At 47.6% G+C, this 25256-nt stretch overlaps 2 protein-coding genes across 2 annotated transcripts in view; both read left to right on the top strand.

The window, feature by feature from the left end:
- The first annotated feature begins 1235 nt into the window (after positions 1–1235).
- Positions 1236–15016, top strand: LOC119564218 (IgGFc-binding protein-like). The gene is made up of 8 exons (XM_037883491.2): positions 1236–1704; positions 6780–7357; positions 7850–8420; positions 9143–9738; positions 11557–12130; positions 12357–12550; positions 13798–13939; positions 14613–15016. The coding sequence occupies exons 1-8, from the start codon at positions 1236–1238 to the stop codon at positions 15014–15016; spliced, it is 3528 nt and encodes a 1175-aa protein (XP_037739419.2).
- A 1479-nt stretch (positions 15017–16495) lies between these two features.
- The window catches only part of LOC102946739 (IgGFc-binding protein), a 74843-nt gene continuing 66082 nt past the window's right edge, over positions 16496–25256 (top strand). The window contains exons 1-5 of the mRNA XM_043535585.1: positions 16496–17069; positions 17961–18014; positions 20923–21500; positions 21993–22563; positions 23286–23881. Coding sequence (XP_043391520.1) covers positions 16496–17069; positions 17961–18014; positions 20923–21500; positions 21993–22563; positions 23286–23881 — 2373 coding nt within the window. The remainder of the gene's footprint in view (positions 17070–17960; positions 18015–20922; positions 21501–21992; positions 22564–23285; positions 23882–25256) is intronic.

Here is a 25256-nt window from a genome sequence, read left to right as displayed (position 1 = left end):
TCAAGTGCTCCTCCTGAGGGCTCTCACCCATGCAGCACTGTCCCCACAAGAGCCGCTCCCTAATGGTTCTAACCAATGCAGCCCCCATCCCCGAGAGTAGCTCCCACTCATTCTTGTCCTCAGTTCTTTTGTCTAAAACAGGCTACACCACAATCATGGATATAATATTGGACCTGGTTGGAAAAATCCTATGAATAGCAATGGGGCCTGTCATAAACATAGAGATAAGGGTAACATAAAATCCCTCCTGGGAAGGTGTACTAAATCGCTTTACCTGTAAGGAGTTAAAAAGCTCAAATAACCTGGTTGGCAGCTGACCAAAAGGACCAATAAGGAAAGAAGGTACTTTCAAATCTGGGAGTGGGGGGAGGTTGTTTGTGCTCTCTTTTTTTGTTCCCTCTCCGGACGGAGAGAGAGACCGGGCACATAAAACATCTCCTGAAAAAGTACCTAAAATGATTCATCTAAGATTACAAAAATTGTAAGTAAGACAAGGAAATGCATTAAATTATCTTTTGTTTTAGCTTGTGAATTTTCCCTATGCTAAGAGGTAGTTTCATTCCTGTTTTGTAACTGTGAAGCAGAGTCAGAGGGGAATCCTCTGTATTTTAAATCTTTTTATTTACCCTGTAAAGTTACCTTCCATCCTGATTTTGCAGATGTGATTCTTTTACTTTTTTTTTTTATATATATAAATAAAATTCTTCTTCTAAGAAACTGATTGATTTCAGTGTCCTGGAGTCAAGGGGTCTGGTCTGTGCTCACATTACTAAGGCAACAGGTTGGTATTTATTTCTCAGTCCTCCCCAGGAAAGGGGCTGAAGGGGCTTGGGGGGATATTTTGGGGGGATAGGGATTCCAAGTGACCCTTTCCTGACTCCTTTGAACTCCTTGGAAAAGGAACAATCTTCTCAAACCCCTTTTGATGTTGATGAATTGGAAAATACTAGTGAAAAACTATATAAAACTCCTTGGAACTCCTTGGAAAAGGAACAATCTTCTCAAACCCCTTTTGATGTTGATGAATTGGAAAATACTAGTGAAAAACTATATCAGAGTAGAGCTCAGTAGATAAGTGACAGACCTGTGCACTCGATTGTGACCTTTGCCCTTTCTTTCTCACTGCAAAGGTGAATAACACCAGGGCCCACTTACCCATCTCCCTGAACAATGGGACCCTTTGGCTCTATCAGAGCGGCACCTCCCTCGTCCTCCGCACTGACTTCAACCTCAGCATGTCCTATGACTGGAACAACCACCTGAGGGTCACCGTCCCTAATGACTTCTCCGACAGCCTGTGCGGCCTGTGTGGCAACTATAATGGGGACCCCTCCGATGACTTCCGGACCTCAGAAGGGGACCTGGCTCCCAGTGTCGCCGTCCTGGGGAAAAGCTGGGCAGTGGAAGATGAGGATCAGTTTTGCTGGCACGATTGCATTGGAGGTTGCAGGCCCTGTGCCGCCAGCATAGCCAGAAAGTACAAGGAAGAGGCCTCGTGCGGCCTGATAGCCAAGGTCTCAGATGGGCCCTTCAGCCAGTGCCACACCAAGGTGGATCCTACAGTCTACTTGGACAACTGCGTGTATGATCTGTGCCACAACGACGGCTACAGGAAGGCCCTGTGTGAGGCCCTGAAGGCCTATGCGGACGCCTGCCAGCTGGAGGGGGTCAGGATTGGGGAATGGAGGCAGCTGGCCAGATGCCGTGAGTACAGATTTGTATGCCAAGGTCTATGGTCTGCTGGTTAGACCGGGAAGCCTGGGGCTCAGCACTCTTGAGTTCTAGCCCTGGTGTTGGGAGGGGGTGTGATCGAGTGGTTTGGGATTGAGCAGTGATTGGGAAATCAGGACTCTGGGTTCTATTGTACCCACAGTACTTGTTTGTCCTTGGAATTGCTAAGGTGCCTGTCACTTGGAGTGTCTAACGTCCACTGATAAAACATGGGAGCGGTGGTAGAATGGTTACAGTTTAAGTCACTGATAAAATCATAGATTCTAAGACAGTGGTTCTCAACCTATTTACCATTGTGGGCCGCATATGCAGCTCTCTCGGTGTTATATGTGCTGCATCCACACAATCTATATACTACCTGTATGGCTGAGAGGATGTCACATGGGCCACAGCGACCTGTGGACCTTGAGTTGAGAACCACTGTTCTAAGGTCCGAAGGGGCCATCATGTTAATCTAATCTGACCTCTTGCACGTTGCAGCCCACAGAACCTCGCCCACCCACTCCTGTAACCGACCCCTAACCTCTGGCTGAGTTACTGACATCCTCAAAACTTGATTTAAAGACTTCAAGTTACAGAATCTGCCATTTACACTGGTTTAAATCACCAAGTGACCTGTGGCTCAAGATGCAGCAGAAGGCAAATAATCCCTAGGGTCTCTGCAGTCTGACTGGGGGTGGAAATTCCTTCCTGACCTCAAATATGGCAATCAGCTGGACCCTGATCATGTGGGTGAGACACCTGGGAAAGAATTGTCTGTTGTAACTCAGAACCCTGCCCATCTAGTGTCCCATCCCTGGCTGTTGGAGATATTGCTGCTACCACTCACAGATCAGCTACATGCCATTGTGGGCAATCTCATCACACCATCGCTCCATAAACTTATCAAGCTCAGTCTGGAAGCCAGTAAGGTGTTTTGTCCTTATTGCTCCCCTTGGAATGCTGTTCCAGAACTTCACTCCTGTGATGGGAATCATCTAATTTCAAGGCTAAACTTGTTGATGACCAGTTGATGTCCATTTGTTTTTGTGTCAACATTGGCACTTAATTTAAGTAACTCCTCTCCCTCTCTGGTGTTTATCCCTTTTGTGTATTTATAGAGAGCAATCATATCTCCCTTCAGCCTTCTTTTGGTTAGGCAAAACAAGCCAAGCTCTTTGAGTCTTGTCTCATAAGGTAGGTTTTCCATTCCTTGGATCATCCTAGTCGCCCTTCTCTGCATGTGTTCTAGTTTGTATTAATTTTTCTTAAACATGGGAGACCAGAATGGCACACAGTATTCCAGATGAGGTCTCACCGGTGCCTTGTATAATGGTACTAACACTTCCCTGTCTCTACTGGCAATACCTCTCCTGATGCATCCTAGGACTGCATTAGCCTTTTTTTCCCCACAGCTGCATCACAGTGGTAGCTCTTAGCCATCCTGTGATCAACCAATACACCCAGGTCTTTCTCCTCTTCTGTCACTGCCAACTGATAGATCCCCAGCTTATAACAAAAGTTCTTGTTGTTAGTTCCTAAATGCATGACCGTGCACTTTGCACTATTAAATTTCATCCCATTTCTATTACTCCAGTTTTCAAGGTCATCCAGATCTTCTCGTATGATATTCCGGTCCTCCTCTGTATTGGTAATACCTCCCAACTCTTTGTCATCTGCAAATTTTGTTAGCACACTCCTACTTTTTATGCCAATGTCACTAATAAAAATGTTAAATAAGATTGATTCCAAGACCAATCCCTGAGGAACTCCACTATTAACCTTCCTCCAGCCTGACAATTCACTTTTCAATATGGCCTGTTGTAGTCTCTCCTTTAACCAGTTGCTTATCCACCTTAGAATTCTCATATTAATCCCCATCTTCTCCAATTTAACTAATAATTTCCCATGTGGACCTGTATCAAATGCCTTACTGAAATTCAGGTACGTAAGATCTACTGCATTTCCTTTATCTAAAAAATCAGTTATCTCCTCAAAGAAGGAGATCAGGTTGGTCGGGCATGATCTACATTTTGTAAAACCATGTATTTATCCCAATTACCATTTACCTCTGTTTCCTTAACTGCTTTCTCTTTCAAAGACCTGCATACAACTGAGGTCAAACTAACAGGCCTGTAGTTTCCTGGATCACTTTTCTCCCTTTCTTAAAAATAGGACCAATATTAGAAATTCTCCCCCAAGTTTACAGATTCATTAAAAATCCTTGCTATTGGGCTTGCAATTTCATGTGCCAGTTGCCTTAATATTCTTGGATGGAGATTATCCAGGCCCCATGATTTAGTCCCATTAAGCTCTTTGAGTTTGATTTCCACCTCAGATACCATAATTTCTACTGCCATATACTTGTTCACATTAGCTACCCTGCCACTACCCCTAAACTCGTCATTACTCTTACTAAAAACTGAGGCAAAGTATTCTTTTAGGTGTTGGGCCATACCTGGATTATCTTTAATCTCCACCCCATCCTCAGTGCTTAGTGGTCCCACTTTTGTGTCCAACTTTGGGCCCCCCAGTACAGACAGGATGTGGACAAATTGGAGAGAGTCCAGCAGAGGGCAATGAAAATGATCAGGGAGCTGGGGCACATGACTTACGAGGAGAGGCTGAGGGAAGTGAGCTTGTTTAGTCTGCAGAAGAGAACAGTGAGGGGGGATTTGATAGCAGCCTTTAACTACCTGAAGGGGGGTCCTAAAAAGGACGGAGCTCGGCTGTTCTCGGTGGTGGCAGATGACAGAACAGGGAGCAATGGTCTCAAGTTGCAGTGCGGGAGGTCTAGGTTGGATATTAGGAAACACTATTTCACTAGGAGGGTGGTGAAGCACTGGAATGGGTTCCTAGGGAGGTGGTGGAATCTCCATCCTTAGAGGTTTTTAAGGCCCGGCTTGACAAAGTCCTGGCTGGGATGATTTAGTTGGTGTTGGTCCTGCGTGGTGCAGGGCATTAGACTACATGACCTCCTGAGGTCTCTTTCAATCCTAATCTTCTATGATTCTATTATTCTTCTTTCCTTTTTATTTATATGGCTATAGAAAATTTTACTCTTGATTTTAATTTCCTTTGCAAGGTCCAACTTTGCTTGGCTTTTGGCAACTCTCACTTTATCCCTACACCTTCTGACCTTCAAGAGGTAGCTTTCCTTCCTGATCCTTCTTCCATTCCTTGTTGGCTTTCTGCTTTCTCTTAATCACCTGTTTGAGATGTTTACTCATCCAGCTTGGTCTGCAACCCTTCCCTATGGATTTTTCCCCCTTGCTTGGAATGCAGGCTTCAGATTGTTTCTGAAACTCCACATTCAATCCTTGAGGTCTTAAGTCCAGTCTACTTCCTGGATCCTAACTGATTCCCTTATTTTTTTTTTTTAAAGTTTGCCCTTTTGAAATCAAGGATCCTAGTTGCAGATCTATTTTTGTTTAAACTGAATTAGTTCATGATCACTTGAACCCAGGTTGTCCCCTACCACCAGTTCTTCTACAAGGTCCACACTATTCGCCAAATCTAAAATGCCATCACATCTTGTTGGTTCAGTGAGTATTTGGTGAAGAAATCTGTCAGCTATCCCATCCAGGAAAATCTGGGCCATACTGTTTTTGGTAGCATTTTTCCTCCAATCTATATCTGGGAAGTTAAAATCTCCTATAATCACACAATTCCCAATAGTATTTGTGACAAGTTTAGTCACAGAGATCACCTTGGGACTGTCACCTGATGTGCTGAAATTACTTCTGAGCCCATTTTCACTACCAGCTTGGGACTCCGTAACCCTGCCTTGTTGAGCCAGACACACTAGCCTGCTGCAACACAGACCCAGGGTCTGGGCCACGCCCCCAAAGCTGCACACTTTAACTAAAAACAGCTCAACAGGTTACCTGTCTCCAGCTCCCAATGGGATCCAAACCCCAAATAAATCTGTTTTACTCTGTATACAGCTTATACGGGGTAAATTTGTAAATTGGTCACCCTCTATATCACTGATAGAGAGATGCACAGCTGTTTGCTCCCCCGGGTATTAATCACTCACTCTGGGTTTATTAATAAACAAAAATGATTTTTATTAGGAATAAAAAGTAGGATTTAAGTGGTTTCAAGTAATAGACAGAACAAAGTAAGTGAAAAAGCGAAATAAAACAAAAAACGCAAGTCTAAGCCTAATACATTAAGAAACTGATTATCGGTAATATCTCACCCTCAAAGATGTTCCAGTAAGCTTCTTTCACTGACTACACTCCTTCCTAGTCTAGGCCCAATCCTTTCCACTGGTACAGTCTTTGTTAGATCCAGCAGACATCTCAGGTGGTAAGCAGGGGTTTTCTCATGACTGGTCCCCTTTATCCTGCTCCACCCCCGTTTATAGCTTTGGCACAAGGTGGGAATCTTTTGTCTCTCTGGGTCCCCACCCCTCCTTCTAAATGGAAAAGTCCAGATTTAAGATGGATTGCATTATCAGGTGACATGGTCACAAGTCACTGTAAGACCCCTAGTATCCATTCCCCATGGGCTGGCTCACAGGTACACAAGAAGGCTTTCAAGTAACTAAGTCCATTTACAACTGATTGTTTCTGGAGCACCCTTAATGGCCTCCACTTAATATATTTACCTCAGTGATACAAGTTTATAATTTTATTCTCCTAACTCCAGATATAGAAATAATACAGGCAAACAATTAGGATGAACATACTTAGTAGATTACAAGGTTATATTACAACCTAATGACACCATACAAAGGGCATTGAGCATATAGCCTATTCCAGATATGTCATATTCTTAAGCACACTTCCATAAAGCATATGGAGTGCAACATCACAGTGTTTATTTAATTAAACACATTAAAGAGATATCTATCCAATATCCACTCTTCTTAAAAATGGACGTGACCCTGCAAGGTGCTAAGCACCTCCTGCAACGTGCTGAGCGCCCTCTGTTCCTGTTGAGGTCACCAGAATTCAAGGGCTCTCAGAGCCCCACAAGATGCATCCCCCTCTGTCTATTTTAAATACTGTTTTTGCTTGGAGAGAATTTGCTGCTAAATCTGTGGGTCCTTCACTCCCCAGCCATGGAGTGCCCGCTGGAGAACAGCCAGTACCAGCTCTGTGGAACAGCCTGCCCAGCCACGTGTGTGGACCAGTCAGCCCCTAGCAGCTGCCAAGACCCCTGTGTGGAAAGCTGCCAGTGCAAGGACGGTTTTGTGCTGAGCCAGGGCAAATGCATCCCCAAGAGCAGCTGTGGGTGCCAGTTTGAAGGGCGCCCCTATGCCCCCAATGTGAGTTTCTGGGTCGATGAGGTATGTGGGATACGGTGCATGTGCAATGCAGCCACTAGACAAGTCGAATGCGTGGCCTCTACGTGCAAACACTCAGAGAGGTGCGGGCTAGTGAACGGCGTACGGGGCTGTTACCCCTCCAGCTACGCCACCTGCTCTGTGACAAGGAATCTGCACTACACCACCTTTGATGGACAGAGATACGACTTCCAAGGCACCTGCCGCTACCAGCTCACGGCCCTGTGCAAGAAGGCGGAGGGACTAGTGGACTTTGGAGTCTACTTCCAGGAGAACAATACCGCTCCTCTACAGATCAAGGTTTATCAGACCAACCTCAGGCTCAGCAATCAATTCCCTGGGAAAGTCCTGGTGAGTGTCTCAAATTATCTCTGGTCTCTCTAAAATATTTCTAGAAAGTCACCTGTGTCATCAACACAGGTTACAGACAGTGCATGGAAGGACTGTGAAATATAGAATGAATGGGAACTGGATTCTTCTATGAACAGGGAGCCGATGGAGATATTTAAGGATCGGGGTGCTGCCATTTCACTTGAGATGGGTCAGAAAGTGTCAGTAGCATCCAGCGTTTGTGGGAACCTGGGGAGCTGGGGCTCAGGTAGCACAGAGAGGAGGGAACTGCAATAGCCAAAGCCAGAAGTAATGAAAGTTTGGTTGGAGGATCCTGCCCAGTCTGGAGAGCTGAGACTGAGGCAGGTTGTAGGGAAGGGAGCAAGGCAGACTGGACAAAAGTTAAACAGAAGTGGATTTTTATTATAATTATGGGCTGGAGCTCTGTTCTGGAGTGAGAGGTTCCACCGTGAGCGAGCTATGTTTCATATATTGAATGATTTGCACTTACAGATGAATGGTTTCCTGATTAACCTTCCCTTCAACCTCAATGATAAGAAAACCACTGTGTATAGAAAGGGCTGGGCCACAGTGATCCAGACAGACTTTGGTCTCACCGTTACCTATGCTGGGTGGTCAGGACGCATCACGGTCACTCTGCCAGTCACCTACACGGGAGCCGTGTGTGGTCTGTGTGGCAACTTCAACAGGGACAGGGAGGAGAACTTGCTCATGAGGGATGGCACGCTGGCACCAAGCCCAGTCAGCTTTGGCCAGAGCTGGAAGGTGGGCGACCTCCGGGGATGCTCTGCAGTAACGATACCCCCATGCGCAAGTGTAGAGGCTATTGAAAAACAACAACGAGGTAGCAGAGGACAGTGTGGGATCATCCTAGACAAGAGTGGCCCCTTCAGAGGATGTCACAGCAAAGTGGACCCCCATGGATTCTTCATAGACTGCGTGTACGGCTATTGCATCCTCAGTGGGCAGGAGAGTAACGTCTGCCAGGCCGTTGCTGGCTATTCCGAGGCATGTCAGGAAGCTGGAGCTGTGGTGCATCCCTGGAGGACGACAAAGTTCTGCTGTGAGTCGCCTCTGTCCACTACTGATTGCCCCATGGGGCTTGTTAGTTTTTGTTGGCTGGTAGTTGTTGATCTAAATGCTCAGCTTATCCTGTTCTGCAGAATGTTTCAGTGACAAGGAAGCCCTCTCTCCAAACGATGGGTACAGTCATAGGAGCTGCCCCTCACCATGCCCTATCAATGTGCTGCACCCCAAGCCAGAGAGGCACTGTCTGGGGATGTAGTAGTTCCCTGCATGGTCCATCCAGTCCTTGGCTTCCCTGCTGAGACTGGAAATAATCAGAGCTGGGAGTCAGTGGAGTCTTAGTAATTGAGATGTCGGTCCATTAGGAACTGGTGTGGGAAGCCACCAACTCATCTCCCATAAGCCATCACCTGGGAAGGAGTTTTAGGCACTAGTGCCCTGGACTCAAAGCAAAAATCTAGTGGTGAAAAGTTCTACAGAACAATTCCAGGCCCATGAGCCCTCCACTCCCTACACCCTGATCTTGGACCAGATTAGAAGCCTAACCCTTGGAGAGAGATTGTCTATATCCCATTACCTGGTGTCTCTGGGGCACCCAGTCCCCAGACCTGGGACCGAATTAGAGAGGTTGCCTTTTATTAATTAACCAAACTGAGGAAATAGAAAATTAGGCACTTGAATGAAATTGCATGTTCTGTGATGGTTCATTGCACACATTGCTTAGGCACGATGTGAGCTAACTCTTTGTTCTAATTACAGCTCCATCCTGTCCCCCAAACAGTCACTACGAATTCTGCAGCAGCAGCTGCGATCTGACATGCAGCAACCTCTATGCCCCGGTGCAATGCACGACCCAGTGTAAGGAAGGCTGCGTGTGTGACGAGGGCTTTGTTCTCAGTGGTGACCACTGCGTCCCCTTTTCCCAGTGCGGATGCCTCCACTGGGGACTTTACTACCATGCCGGGGAGACCTTCCACCCGAGCGGTTCATGCGAGGAGCAGTGCGTGTGTCTGGCTGGTGGGGAGGTTGTGTGTAAGGCATTCTCCTGCGGCACTGGTGAGCAATGCAGGGTGGTGGACGGAGTCCAGAAATGCCACCCATTTGGATCTGCAACCTGTTCTGCCTCTGGCCATTCCCACTACCTCTCTTTCGATGGGGTCCCCTTTGACTTTCAAGGCACCTGCACCTACATCCTGGCCAAGACCTGCGCCGATGCCAGTCACCTTACACCATTCACTATCAGTGTAGAGAAAGAAGACTGGGGCAGCGGGAACATCTCCATGGCCAAGCTGGTATCCATCCAGGTGTATGGGATCACACTCACCCTGCTGCAGAACAAACAGGGGCTCATCATGGTAAGTCCTTCTCCAGATCTTCATTTAGATTGTTCTGTGTGTCCCTTGGTGGCCCGAGGTTTCTGCATGTGGCCTGCCACAGCTTCCCCTCTTGGACTCCTCAACAACTCACAAAAGGCTTTTACAAGTCCAATAGCAACAGCCCGCCCAAGGGTCTCATTCAAATTGGAGTTTTCACATACAGCCAGTCACTTCCTTATCTGGCCATTCCCAGGCATTGCCTGACTGCCGTCTCACTCCCCTACTTTCAGGTTTCTCTGTGGGAGCCTACTCACTGCCAGCAGCCTCTCTCTTCCCCTCTTTCTCTGTGACAACTCTCTCTGCTGGACCAGGAGCCTGGCTTCTTCCTGCTTCTCTTATATGGGATGCATATGATTCCTGCTCAGATGTGCCTACTTAGTAATAAGGGTTGGCTGGCCCCAGGCCCACTGAGGGGCAGGACACCCTGCTACAAGGTTCATATACCAGGCTCATCCACATGGTATTTAAGCCCCTCCCAGAAACACATTAAGCAACGTGACTAACATCTACCACATGTTTGTTCTCTCCTCCTCTCCCCAGGAAAGATGTGTGTGCAGTGGGGTGTTTTGTTGTGGATTTTTTTATAATGATAAATGTATACGCATGTTGCCATATATATATGTTGGAGAAAGGTGGTCTAAGAACGTACCTTGCACTTGGAAAGGAGGGTGGCCAGGTTAGTGAGGGTCCTTACTTCCTGAGCGGGTTCATTCCCCAGACTTGGACCAAACTCCTAATAAAGCTTTGTCTCTGGCAGAGACAAAGGTTATCCTTATTGATGTGATTTCCATTGTGCCAATGGAAGAAAGTTGTCAACCACAGTCTTCAACCTGGGGGTTTAATTCATCTTTTAGATAGCCTGGGCCCAGGCCATTGAGCGCTTGGGATAAGGACAGAGAACTTGAACTGGATTCCTTGTTCTATGGGAAGCCAGGGTAGGGAGTGGAGGACAGGTTTAATGTGTACAGCAGCCAGTGTTGCTGAGGAGGCATGCTGCAGAGTTGTGTAGCACTTGAATATTCCTAAGTGCTGAATGCTTCATGCCCGGGTATACCACCTTGCAATATAGTCCAGCAGGGAAGCGACAAAGCCGTGAACGGTTGAAGCCAGGTCATCTTCTGTTAGAATGGGATGGAGTCTCCTACCCAGCTAGAAATGGTAGAAAGTGCTACTCATGGATGGTGCTATGTCAAAGTTTCTCTCGGGTGAGATGAGCATCCTCCAGCTCAGCTCCATCTTTGCCTCCCTTGTTGGTTATACCCCTATTTATGAGTATTAATTATTTGGTGAACCCCATCCACATATCTGAAGAATCTGTCCCATGGCATAGTGTCCTGTGAAGCCTGCGGTCTAATTTGGGGCAAATTGAACACAATGCATAGGAAATTGTTTGAGATAGGAGAGGGAGGGGAAGGAAGGAGGCGTCACCAGGGAAGTGGGTTTTTAGGGGCCGAGGGTGGGAGATGGAGAAGAAGTAGGAGACTGTTCTGAGTCCAGCAGTTGGCATGAGAAGGAGCAGGCCAAACATGGGTTGAGGAGTTGGGGAAGATAGAGAGAGAGGATCAGGAGGGAGGGAGGTGCCTGGGAGATGAGATCAGAAATGTAGGCCAGGGTGACAATGTCAAGAGCTTGGAAGGTGAGGACAAACCATTGCAAAGTGAAATCGGGAGTCATGAGTCATTCTGGATTTAACCCATGGCGTCAGTGAGAACTGAATCTCAAAACTTGTCCATAGCCCCTACCCACGATGCAGTGTCCATCCTACCTGCTCATAGGGGAATGTGCTGTCTTTTCCAGGTGGACGGGGTATCCCACGATCTCCCCGTGATAATGGTCAATGGGCAGCTCCGAGCATATCAACACGGCACTAATGTCCTGGTGCAAACTGACTTTGGCCTCAGTGTGAGCTACGACTTGGTTTACCAGGCCAGAGTCACCATCCCAGGGACCTACCAGGGCCAGACGTGTGGCCTGTGCGGGAACTACAATGGACAGCAGGACGAGGAGTTCCTGCTCCCCAGTGGTAGGACAGTCCCTGATGTGGCAGCATTTGGCTCTGCTTGGGAAGTCGAGATCCCAGGAGCATCCTGTACAGACAGATGTCCTGGAAACAGCTGTCCAGTTTGCGAAGAGAAGAAGAAGGAGGTCTTCAAAGGGCGCAACTACTGTGAGCTGCTCACAGACCCCAACGGCCCCTTCGCGGCCTGCCACAGCGTGGTCAGCCCCAGCGTGTATCAGAGCAACTGTCTGTACGATGTGTGCCTGGGAAACGGGGATGCACAGGTCCTGTGCCAGAGCATCCACAGCTACGTGACGGCCTGCCAAGAGGCTAAGGTGTTCATCCAGCCCTGGAGGAGCGCCTCCTTCTGCGGTAAATGCATGGACAGTGTAGGAGCTCTGGATGCACTAAGCATCTTGTTCCAAGCCTCTGGGCTTCTTCTGGAACTCTTCTGGGTGGGAGCCAACAATCTCATGTTCCCTTAGAAAGGTGCCCTGTTCCTCTCCTCCCTGTCCTGCTGTCCTCTCCTTCATGTCTGTCCCTCTAGACCATGGTGTGAGATCTTTCCATCCATCCTTTATTTCTCTCTCTATTTAAGCTGTGAGCTGCCCGGTTAACAGCCACTACAAGGTCTGCGCTGACCTCTGTACCACCACCTGCTCTGGAGACATCCTAGACTGCCCAGAGACCTGTGCTGAAGGCTGCCAGTGTGACGAGGGCTTCCTCTTCGATGGCCAGGGCTGTGTGACTCTGCAGAGCTGTGGGTGCTTCGAGCATGGGAGATATTACAAGGTACCACCTCAAGCAGTCTGGGTCTGATCTAAATTTTTTTCTCACATATCTTAATCCCTACACTAGACAGGAATAGGGTTTGCTATAGTGGATCAGAGTATTGGCCTATCCAGGCTGGCATCCCTGCTCTGTTAATGCCGAAAGCACCAAGAAAATCAAGAAAATGTGATTCCCTTTGTCTGTTGTGGGGAAACTGAGGCACAGAGAGGGACTGCTCATTAGACAGCCTCTCTTTTTAATGTTAAGAGAAATAATATTATGAAACAATAGTTTTTCACACACCTCACCACACAGCTCTGAGTTTAGCACTGCCAGAAATTATTATAAATAACCATTTCCAGTTATATTTCCAGTCAGCCTCACCTCAGTCCCTGGAAAAAATATGGAGCAGGTCCTCAAGGATTCAATTTTGAAGCACTTAGAGGAGAGGAAAATGATCAGGAACAGGCCGCATGGATTCACCAAGGGGAAGTCATGCCTGACTAACCTAATTGCCTTCTATGATGATATAACTGGCTCTGTGGATAAGGGGAAAACAGTGGACATGTTATTCCTTGACTTTAGCAAAGCTTTTGATACGGTCTCCCAGAGTAGTCTTGCCAGCAAGTTAAAGAAGTATGGGCTGGATGAATGGACAATAAGGTGGATAGAAAGCTCGCTAGATCATCAGGCTCAATGGGTAGATCAATGACTCCATGTCTAGTTGGCAGCCGGAATAAAGCAGAGTGTCCCAAGGGTTAGTCCTGGGGCTGGTTTTCTTCAGTATCTTCATTAATGATCTGAAGGATGGTGTGGATTGCACCCTCAGCAAGTTTGCAGATGACACAAAACTGGAAGGAGAGGTAGATATGCTGGAGGGTAGGGATAGGATACAGAGGGCCCTAGACAAATTAGGGGGTTCCGAAGAGGATGGATCTAGACTGTTCTCAGTGGTAGCAGATGACAGAATGAGGAGTAATGGTCTCAAGTTGCAGTGGGGAAGGTTTAGTTTGGATATTAGGAAAAACTTTTTCACTAGGAGGGTGGTGAAGCACTGGAATGGATTCCCTAGGGAGGTGGTGGAATCTCCTTCCTTTGAGATTTTTAAGGTCCAGCTTGACAAAGCCCTGACTGGGATGCTTTAGTTGGGGATTAGGTCCTGCTTTGAGCAGGTGGTTGGACTAGATGACCTCCTGAGGTCCCTTCCAACTCTGATATTCTATCATTCTATGATTGCATTATTTCCTCCTTCCCAAACATCCCGTCAGCCCAGTGAGACAGTCCTGAGAAATGAGTGCCAGCAAAACTGCACTTGCGTTCCTGCCCGAGGGGTGACTTGCAAAGCTCACAGCTGCACCAGTGGAGAAAAATGCCAGATCAGAGACGGCGTCATGGACTGCATCAGCCAAGGTAAAGGAGAGTCACTGATTGAAACATGACCCGAGGGGTTATTGCACAAGGGGTGAGTAAAGTCATTTCAATTATGTCTCCTCACCCTTCTCATTCACTCTCTCTCTCCCCTTTTATTTAGCCTGGAACCCTGACCCGTAATATTACAGAATTTTGACTTGAAAGATGGAAACACTTGTTGGAAACACTCGTCTCTGCTGCATCCATCTTCTGATGTGCACAGCAGAGCCAAGTGGGCAGCTGTCAGGGAGCTGATCACACTCGTAGATCTTCTCCCTGGCTGTAGCCTAGGAGCTGCTCTTAATTGGAGCCCACTGGCTGTGGGGGCCATCAGTCAGCTGGACACTGTCAGTGCCCATCACATCCCAGCCACAATCCTTTGCCTGATCGATGCTGGCAACATGCCCATAGGTGTTGAACCACCTGTGCCGCACATTGCGGGGAAGGAGACACAGGATCTGGTTTTGCTGTTGTCACACACATGCAGAGATTTCCTCAGCATGGGACTCGTGGGAGGTTTGTGAATGATTCAAAGGAAGTGTGTAGAGGATAGATAGAGGAATAGAGACAGAGGAGTGCATGGTGATAGATATAACAATGTGTGTCGGGGGAGAGATAGACAGATACTACTGATTAGTCTGCTGTTTGTCTTTCTATTGTCTTTCCCCACTAGATATTCCAAAGCCATCGTGCAGTGTGGTCCGCTGTAGGGAAGGAACTATTTGCAAGATGATAAATGAGCAGCCAAAGTGTGTGCCAGTCTCTCGGGGCACGTGCAGGGCCGGGGGATACTTTCATTACCACACCTTCGATGGATGGGCGTATGATTTCCATGGCAACTGCACCTACACGGTGGCCAAGACCTGCAGGGATGCTTCCGGCCTGCCCTCCTTCCATGTCATGGTCAAGAGTGAGAACAGTGGGAACACACAGGTTTTCTACGTTGGGTCGGTGACTGTCCAGGTGGATGGAGTCACCGTCACAGCAGCCAGGGCTGAAGCCGGCTTTGTGTGGGTGAGTGCTGGGTGCGCACGTCCACCCTACTCCTATATCCACCCTGTAGGCTTTGCTAAATAGAGGGCAGGAAACTGCAGCTCCCACCACGGATGGGGCATGTTGTGCGTAGGACAGGCAAAGGAGAGTGGCTGGGAGGTGATGGGCTCGGACAGTGCCCAGCTGGGCAATGCCCCCTATGGGTCCACAGCCAGTGGGCTCCATTTAAAGCAGCCCCCAGGCTACGCCCAACATAGACAAGGCCCAGTGTGGTCAGTAGTTAGATAGGCTGCCTTTCCAATGAAGTAATCCAAGGCATTGCAGTGGGGAGTCTCGTTGACACCAATAGCCAGCAGGCACTGTGGTGAGCTGCAGGGAGCGGGGTGGGCGACCTAAAAGGGAACATTCTCCTAGCAAGTCAGGGCTGACCCCAATGCCTGTCATGGGGGGAGGTTGTTTGTGCTCTCTTTTTTGTTCCCTCTCCGGACGGAGAGAGAGACCGGGCACGTAAAACATCTCCTGAAAATGTACCTAAAATGATTCACCTAAGATTACAAAAATTGTAAGTAAGACAAGGAAATGCGTTAAATTATCTTTTGTTTTAGCTTGTGAATTTTCCCTATGCTAAGAGGTAGTTTCATTCCTGTTTTGTAACTGTAAAGCAGAGTCAGAGGAGAATCCTCTGTATTTTAAATCTTTTTATTTACCCTGTAAAGTTACCTTCCATCCTGATTTTGCAGGTGTGATTCTTTTACTTTTTTTTTATATATATATATAAATAAAATTCTTCTTCTAAGAACCTGATTGATTTCAGTGTCCTGAAGTCAAGGGATCGGGTCTATGCTCACATTACTAAGGCAACTGGTTGGTATTTATTTCTCAGTCCTTCCCAGGAAAGGGGGTGAAGGGGCTTGGGGGGATATTTTGGGGGGATAGGGCCCTTTCCTGACTTTTTGGGGAAATCACTTGGTGGTGGCAGCAATACCATCCAAGGACCAGGAAAGGAATTTGTGCCTTGGGGAAGTTTTTAACCTAAGATGGTAGCATATAAGCTTAGAGGGTCTTTCATGCGGGTCCCCACTTCTGTATCCCAGAGTTTAGAGAGGGGAGGGAACCCTGACAGGGCGAAATCACAATTTCCAGTGAATCTGGACACAAACTTTATCCAAATTTGGATTAAAACATCACATTAGATAGAGCTGGCCTGAGAAAGCTAATTCCACTGGCAGAAAGATTTCAATAGTTTGAAAATTAGCTTAATTCCAATATGGAACGAAACTCATAAATTACTACATTTTCTATGAAGACGAATGGAGCCCCAGCTCCAGGTCAGTCCGCCCGGCAGGCTGCCAAGGAGCCGGTGACAGGAAAAAGAGACAGGTTTTGAAATTGGCCTTGTTTCCATCAGAACTCCTTGGATAAGGAACAATCTTCTCAAACCCCTTTTGATGTTGATGAATTGGAAAATACTAGTGAAAAACTATATCAGAGTAGAGCTCAGTAGATAAGTGACAGACCTGTGCACTTGATTGTGACCTTTGCCCTTTCTTTCTCACTGCAAAGATGAATAACACCAGGGCCCACTTACCCATCTCCCTGAACAATGGGACCCTTTGGCTCTATCAGAGCGGCACCTCCCTCGTCCTCCGCACTGACTTCAACCTCAGCATGTCCTATGACTGGAACAACCACCTGAGGATCACCGTCCCCAATGACTTCTCCGACAGCCTGTGCGGCCTGTGTGGCAACTATAATGGGGACCCCTCCGATGACTTCCAGACCCCAGACGGGGACCTGGCTCCCAGTGTCGCCGCCCTGGGGAAAAGCTGGGCAGTGGAAGATGAGGATCAGTTTTGCTGGCACGATTGCATTGGAGGTTGCAGGCCCTGTGCCGCCAGCATAGCCAGAAAGTACAAGGAAGAGGCCTCGTGCGGCCTGATAGCCAAGGTCTCAGATGGGCCCTTCAGCCAGTGCCACACCAAGGTGGATCCTACAGTCTACTTGGACAACTGCGTGTACGATCTGTGCCACAGCGACGGCTACAGGAAGGCCCTGTGTGAGGCCCTGAAGGCCTATGTGGATGCCTGCCAGCTGGAGGGGGTCAGGATTGGGGAATGGAGGCAGCTGGCCAGATGCCGTGAGTACAGATTTGTATGCCACGGTCTATGGTCTGCTGGTTAGACCGGGAAGCCTGGGTTCTCAGCACTCTTGAGTTCTAGCCCTGGTGTTGGGAGGGGGCGTGATCGAGTGGTTTGGGACTGAGCAGTGATTGGGAAATCAGGACTCTGGGTTCTATTGTACCCACAGTACTTGTTTGTCCTTGGAATTGCTAAGGTGCCTGTCACCTGGAGTATATAACGTCCACTGATAACACATGGGAGCGGTGGTAGAATGGTTACAGTTTAAGTCACTGATAGAATCATAGATTCTAAGGCAGTGGTTCTCAACCTATTTACCATTGTGGGCCGCATATGCAGCTCTCTCGCTGTTATCTATATACTACCTGTATGGCTGAGAGGATGTCACATGGGCCACAGCGACCTGTGGACCTTGAGTTGAGAACCACTGCTCTAAGGTCCGAAGGTGCCATCATGTTAATCTAGTCTGACCTCTTGCACGTCTCATAAGGTAGGTTTTCCATTCCTTGGATCATCCTAGTCGCCCTTCTCTGCACCTGTTCTAGTTTGTATTAATTTTTCTTAAACATGGGAGACCCGAATGGCACACAGTATTCCAGATGAGGTCTCACCGGTGCCTTGTATAATGGTACTAACACTTCCCTGTCTCTACTGGCAATACCTCTCCTAATGCATCCTAGGACTGCATTAGCCGTTTTTTCCCCACAGCTGCATCACACTGGTGGCTCTTAGCCATCCTGTGATCAACCAATACACCCAGGTGTTTCTCCTCTTCTGTCACTTCCAACTGATAGATCCCCAGCTTATAACAAAAATCCTTGTTGTTAGTTCCTAAATGCATGACCGTGCACTTTGCACTATTAAATTTCATCCCATTTCTATTACTCCAGTTTTCAAGTTCATCCAGATCTTCTCGTATGACATTCCGGTCTTCCTCCGTATTGGTAATACCTCCCAACTCTGTGTCATCTGCAAATTTTGTTAGCACACTCCTACTTTTTGTGCCAATGTCACTAATAAAAATGTTAAATAAGATTGATCCCAAGACCAATCCCTGAGGAACTCCACTATTAACCTTCCTCCAGCCTGACAATTCACTTTTCAATATGGCCTGTTGTAGTCTCTCCTTTAACCAGTTGCTTATCCACCTTAGAATTCTCATATTAATCCCCATCTTCTCCAATTTAACTAATAATTTCCCATGTGGACCTGTATCAAATGCCTTACTGAAATTCAGGTACGTAAGATCTACTGCATTTCCTTTATCTAAAAAATCAGTTATCTCCTCAAAGAAGGAGATCAGGTTGGTCGGGCATGATCTACATTTTGTAAAACCATGTATTTATCCCAATTACCATTTACCTCTGTTTCCTTAACTGCTTTCTCTTTCAAAGACCTGCATACAACTGAGGTCAAACTAACAGGCCTGTAGTTTCCTGGATCACTTTTCTCCCTTTCTTAAAAATAGGACCAATATTAGAAATTCTCCCCCAAGTTTACAGATTCATTAAAAATCCTTGCTATTGGGCTTGCAATTTCATGTGCCAGTTGCCTTAATATTCTTGGATGGAGATTATCCAGGCCCCATGATTTAGTCCCATTAAGCTCTTTGAGTTTGATTTCCACCTCAGATACCATAATTTCTACTGCCATATACTTGTTCACATTAGCTACCCTGCCACTACCCCTAAACTCGTCATTACTCTTACTAAAAACTGAGGCAAAGTATTCTTTTAGGTGTTGGGCCATACCTGGATTATCTTTAATCTCCACCCCATCCTCAGTGCTTAGTGGTCCCACTTTTGTGTCCAACTTTGGGCCCCCCAGTACAGACAGGATGTGGACAAATTGGAGAGAGTCCAGCAGAGGGCAATGAAAATGATCAGGGAGCTGGGGCACATGACTTACGAGGAGAGGCTGAGGGAAGTGAGCTTGTTTAGTCTGCAGAAGAGAACAGTGAGGGGGGATTTGATAGCAGCCTTTAACTACCTGAAGGGGGGTCCTAAAAAGGACGGAGCTCGGCTGTTCTCGGTGGTGGCAGATGACAGAACAGGGAGCAATGGTCTCAAGTTGCAGTGCGGGAGGTCTAGGTTGGATATTAGGAAACACTATTTCACTAGGAGGGTGGTGAAGCACTGGAATGGGTTCCTAGGGAGGTGGTGGAATCTCCATCCTTAGAGGTTTTTAAGGCCCGGCTTGACAAAGTCCTGGCTGGGATGATTTAGTTGATGTTGGTCCTGCGTGGTGCAGGGCATTAGACTACATGACCTCCTGAGGTCTCTTTCAATCCTAATCTTCTATGATTCTATTATTCTTCTTTCCTTTTTATTTATATGGCTATAGAAAATTTTACTCTTGATTTTAATTTCCTTTGCAAGGTCCAACTTTGCTTGGCTTTTGGCAACTCTCACTTTATCCCTACACCTTCTGACCTTCAAGAGGTAGCTTTCCTTCCAATAGTATTTGTGACAAGTTTAGTCACAGAGATCACCTTGGGACTGTCACCTGATGTGCTGAAATTACTTCTGAGCCCATTTTCCCTACCAGCTTGGGACTCAGTAACCCTGCCTTGTTGAGCCGGACACACTAGCCTGCTGCAACACAGACCCAGGGTCTGGGCCACGCCCCCAAAGCTGCACACTTTAACTAAAAACAGCTCAACAGGTTACCTGTCTCCAGCTCCCAATGGGATCCAAACCCCAAATAAATCTCTTTTACTCTGTATACAGCTTATACGGGGTAAATTTGTAAATTGGTCACCCTCCATATCACTGATAGAGAGATATGCACAGCTGTTTGCTCCCCCGGGTATTAATCACTCACTCTGGGTTTATTAATAAACAAAAATGATTTTTATTAGGAATAAAAAGTAGGATTTAAGTGGTTTCAAGTAATAGACAGAACAAAGTAAGTGAAAAAGCGAAATAAAACAAAAAACGCAAGTCTAAGCCTAATACATTAAGAAACTGATTATCGGTAATATCTCACCCTCAAAGATGTTCCAGTAAGCTTCTTTCACTGACTACACTCCTTCCTAGTCTAGGCCCAATCCTTTCCACTGGTACAGTCTTTGTTAGATCCAGCAGACATCTCAGGTGGTAAGCAGGGGTTTTCTCATGACTGGTCCCCTTTATCCTGCTCCACCCCCGTTTATAGCTTTGGCACAAGGTGGGAATCTTTTGTCTCTCTGGGTCCCCACCCCTCCTTCTAAATGGAAAAGTCCAGATTTAAGATGGATTGCATTTTCAGGTGACATGGTCACAAGTCACTGTAAGACCCCTAGTATCCATTCCCCATGGGCTGGCTCACAGGTACACAAGAAGGCTTTCAAGTAACTAAGTCCATTTACAACTGATTGTTTCTGGAGCACCCTTAATGGCCTCCACTTAATATATTTACCTCAGGGATACAAGTTTATATTTTATTCTCCTAACTCCAGATATAGAAATAATACAGGCAAACAATTAGGATGAACATACTTAGTAGATTACAAGGTTATATTACAACCTAATGACACCATACAAGGGGCATTGAGCATATAGCCTATTCCAGATATGTCATATTCTTAAGCACACTTCCATAAAGCATATGGAGTGCAACGTCACAGTCTTTATTTAATTAAACACATTAAAGAGATATCTATCCAATATCCACTCTTCTTAAAAATGGACGTGACCCTGCAAGGTGCTAAGCACCTCCTGCAACGTGCTGAGCGCCCTCTGTTCCTGTTGAGGTCACCAGAATTCAAGGGCTCTCATAGTCCCACAAGATGCATCCCCCTCTGTCTATTTTAAATACTGTTTTTGCTTGGAGAGAATTTGCTGCTAAATCTGTGGGTCCTTCACTCCCCAGCCATGGAGTGCCCGCTGGAGAACAGCCAGTACCAGCTCTGTGGAACAGCCTGCCCAGCCACGTGTGTGGATCAGTCAGCCCCTAGCAGCTGCCAAGACCCCTGTGTGGAAAGCTGCCAGTGCAAGGACGGTTTTGTGCTGAGCCAGGGCAAATGCATCCCCAAGAGCAGCTGTGGGTGCCAGTTTGAAGGGCGCCCCTATGACCCCAATGTGAGTTTCTGGGTCGATGAGGTATGTGGGATACGGTGCATGTGCAATGCAGCCACTAGACAAGTCGAATGCGTGGCCTCTACATGCAAACACTCAGAGAGGTGCGGGCTAGTGAACGGCGTACGGGGCTGTTACCCCTCCAGCTACGCCACCTGCTCTGTGACAAGGAATCTGCACTACACCACCTTTGATGGACAGAGATACGACTTCCAAGGCACCTGCCGCTACCAGCTCGCGGCCCTGTGCAAGAAGGCGGAGGGACTAGTGGACTTTGGAGTCTACTTCCAGGAGAACAATACCGCTCCTCTACAGATCAAGGTTTATCAGACCAACCTCAGGCTCAGCAATCAATTCCCTGGGAAAGTCCTGGTGAGTGTCTCAAATTATCTCTGGTCTCTCTAAAATATTTCTAGAAAGTCACCTGTGTCATCAACACAGGTTACAGACAGTGCATGGAAGGACTGTGAAATATAGAATGAATGGGAACTGGATTCTTCTATGAACAGGGAGCCGATGGAGATATTTAAGGATCGGGGTGCTGCCATTTCACTTGAGATGGGTCAGAAAGTGTCAGTAGCATCCAGCGTTTGTGGGAACCTGGGGAGCTGGGGCTCAGGTAGCACAGAGAGGAGGGAACTGCAATAGCCAAAGCCAGAAGTAATGAAAGTTTGGTTAGAGGATCCTGCCCAGTCTGGAGAGCTGAGACTGAGGCAGGTTGTCGGGAAGGGAGCAAGGCAGACTGGACAAAAGTTAAACAGAAGTGGATTTTTGTTATAATTATGGGCTGGAGCTCTGTTCTGGAGTGAGAGGTTCCACCGTGAGCGAGCTATGTTTCATATATTGAATGATTTGCACTTACAGATGAATGGTTTCCTGATTAACCTTCCCTTCAACCTCAATGATAAGAAAACCACTGTGTATAGAAAGGGCTGGGCCACAGTGATCCAGACAGACTTTGGTCTCACCGTTACCTATGCCGGGTGGTCAGGACGCATCACGGTCACTCTGCCAGTCACCTACACGGGAGCCGTGTGTGGTCTGTGTGGCAACTTCAACAGGGACAGGGAGGAGAACTTGCTCATGAGGGATGGCACGCTGGCACCAAGCCCAGTCAGCTTTGGCCAGAGCTGGAAGGTGGGCGACCTCCGGGGATGCTCTGCAGTAACGATACCCCCATGCGCAAGTGTAGAGGCTATTGAAAAACAACAACGAGGTAGCAGAGGACAGTGTGGGATCATCCTAGACAAGAATGGCCCCTTCAGAGGATGTCACAGCAAAGTGGACCCCCATGGATTCTTCATAGACTGCGTGTACGGCTATTGCATCCTCAGTGGGCAGGAGAGTAACGTCTGCCAGGCCGTTGCTGGCTATTCCGAGGCATGTCAGGAAGCTGGAGCTGTGGTGCATCCCTGGAGGACGACAAAGTTCTGCTGTGAGTCGCCTCTGTCCACTACTGATTGCCCCATGGGGCTTGTTAGTTTTTGTTGGCTGGTAGTTGTTGATCTAAATGCTCAGCTTATCCTGTTCTGCAGAATGTTTCAGTGACAAGGAAGCCCTCTCTCCAAACGATGGGTACAGTCATAGGAGCTGCCCCTCACCATGCCCTATCAATGTGCTGCACCCCAAGCCAGAGAGGCACTGTCTGGGGATGTAGTAGTTCCCTGCATGGTCCATCCAGTCCTTGGCTTCCCTGCTGAGACTGGAAATAATCAGAGCTGGGAGTCAGTGGAGTCTTAGTAATTGAGATGTCGGTCCATTAGGAACTGGTGTGGGAAGCCACCAACTCATCTCCCATAAGCCATCACCTGGGAAGGAGTTTTAGGCACTAGTGCCCTGGACTCAAAGCAAAAATCTAGTGGTGAAAAGTTCTACAGAACAATTCCAGGCCCATGAGCCCTCCACTCCCTACACCCTGATCTTGGACCAGATTAGAAGCCTAACCCTTGGAGAGAGATTGTCTATATCCCATTACCTGGTGTCTCTGGGGCACCCAGTCCCCAGACCTGGGACCGAATTAGAGAGGTTGCCTTTTATTAATTAACCAAACTAAGGAAATAGAAAATTAGGAGCTTGAATGAAATTGCATGTTCTGTGATGGTTCATTGCGCATATTGCTTAGGCACGATGTGAGCTAACTCTTTGTTCTAATTACAGCTCCGTCCTGTCCCCTGAACAGTCACTACGAATTCTGCAGCAGCAGCTGCGATCTGACATGCAGCAACCTCTATGCCCCGGTGCAATGCACGACCCAGTGTAAGGAAGGCTGCGTGTGTGACGAGGGCTTTGTTCTCAGTGGTGACCACTGCGTCCCCTTTTCCCAGTGCGGATGCCTCCACTGGGGACTTTACTACCATGCCGGGGAGACCTTCCACCCGAGCGGTTCATGCGAGGAGCAGTGCGTGTGTCTGGCTGGTGGGGAGGTTGTGTGTAAGGCATTCTCCTGCGGCACTGGTGAGCAATGCAGGGTGGTGGACGGCGTCCAGAAATGCCACCCATTTGGATCTGCGACCTGTTCTGCCTCTGGCCATTCCCACTACCTCTCTTTCGATGGGGTCCCCTTTGACTTTCAAGGCACCTGCACCTACATCCTGGCCAAGACCTGCGCCGATGCCAGTCACCTTACACCATTCACTATCAGTGTAGAGAAAGAAGACTGGGGCAGCGGGAACATCTCCATGGCCAAGCTGGTATCCATCCAGGTGTATGGGATCACACTCACCCTGCTGCAGAACAAACAGGGGCTCATCATGGTAAGTCCTTCTCCAGATCTTCATTTAGATTGTTCTGTGTGTCCCTTGGTGGCCCGAGGTTTCTGCATGTGGCCTGCCACAGCTTCCCCTCTTGGACTCCTCAACAACTCACAAAAGGCTTTTACAAGTCCAATAGCAACAGCCCGCCCAAGGGTCTCATTCAAATAGGAGTTTTCACATACAGCCAGTCACTTCCTTATCTGGCCATTCCCAGGCATTGCCTGACTGCCGTCTCACTCCCCTACTTTCAGGTTTCTCTGTGGGAGCCTACTCACTGCCAGCAGCCTCTCTCTTCCCCTCTTTCTCTGTGACAACTCTCTCTGCTGGACCAGGAGCCTGGCTTCTTCCTGCTTCTCTTATATGGGATGCATATGATTCCTGCTCAGATGTGCCTACTTAGTAATAAGGGTTGGCTGGCCCCAGGCCCACTGAGGGGCAGGACACCCTGCTACAAGGTTCATATACCAGGCTCATCCACATGGTATTTAAGCCCCTCCCAGAAACACATTAAGCAACGTGACTAACATCTACCACATGTTTGTTCTCTCCTCCTCTCCCCAGGAAAGATGTGTGTGCAGTGGGGTGTTTTTGTTGTGGATTTTTTTATAATGATAAATGTATACGCATGTTGCCATATATATATGTTGGAGAAAGGTGGTCTAAGAACGTACCTTGCACTTGGAAAGGAGGGTGGCCAGGTTAGTGAGGGTCCTTACTTCCTGAGCGGGTTCATTCCCCAGACTTGGACCAAACTCCTAATAAAGCTTTGTCTCTGGCAGAGACAAAGGTTATCCTTATTGATGTGATTTCCATTGTGCCAATGGAAGAAAGTTGTCAACCACAGTCTTCAACCTGGGGGTTTAATTCATCTTTTAGATAGCCTGGGCCCAGGCCATTGAGCGCTTGGGATAAGGACAGAGAACTTGAACTGGATTCCTTGTTCTATGGGAAGCCAGGGTAGGGAGTGGAGGACAGGTTTAATGTGTACAGCAGCCAGTGTTGCTGAGGAGGCATGCTGCAGAGTTGTGTAGCACTTGAATATTCCTAAGTGCTGAATGCTTCATGCCCGGGTATACCACCTTGCAATATAGTCCAGCAGGGAAGCGACAAAGCCGTGAATGGTTGAAGCCAGGCCATCTTCTGTCAGAATGGGATGGAGTCTCCTACCCAGCTAGAAATAGTAGAAAGTGCTACTCATGGATGGTGCTATGTCAAAGTTTCTCTCGGGTGAGATGAGCATCCTCCAGCTCAGCTCCATCTTTGCCTCCCTTGTTGGTTATACCCCTATTTATGAGTATTAATTATTTGGTGAACCCCATCCACATATCTGAAGAATCTGTCCCATGGCATAGTGCCCTGTGAAGCCTGCAGTCTA

Source organism: Chelonia mydas, chromosome 24 (genome assembly GCF_015237465.2).
Source record: "Chelonia mydas isolate rCheMyd1 chromosome 24, rCheMyd1.pri.v2, whole genome shotgun sequence".
Classification (NCBI taxonomy): Eukaryota; Metazoa; Chordata; order Testudines; family Cheloniidae; genus Chelonia; species Chelonia mydas.
Note: the sequence above shows the minus strand (reverse complement) of the source record. Positions and strands in the feature narration are given on the sequence as shown.

Excerpts from the sequence above, each read along its gene's own strand:
- LOC119564218 (XM_037883491.2), top strand. The coding sequence starts at position 1,236 with ATGTCCTATGACTGGAACAACCACCTGAGGGTCACCGTCCCTAATGAC. Across the intron at positions 1,705-6,779 it reads GAGGCAGCTGGCCAGATGCC|CCATGGAGTGCCCGCTGGAG; the intron begins GTGAGTACAGAT and ends TTCACTCCCCAG. Across the intron at positions 9,739-11,556 it reads ACAAACAGGGGCTCATCATG|GTGGACGGGGTATCCCACGA; the intron begins GTAAGTCCTTCT and ends TGTCTTTTCCAG.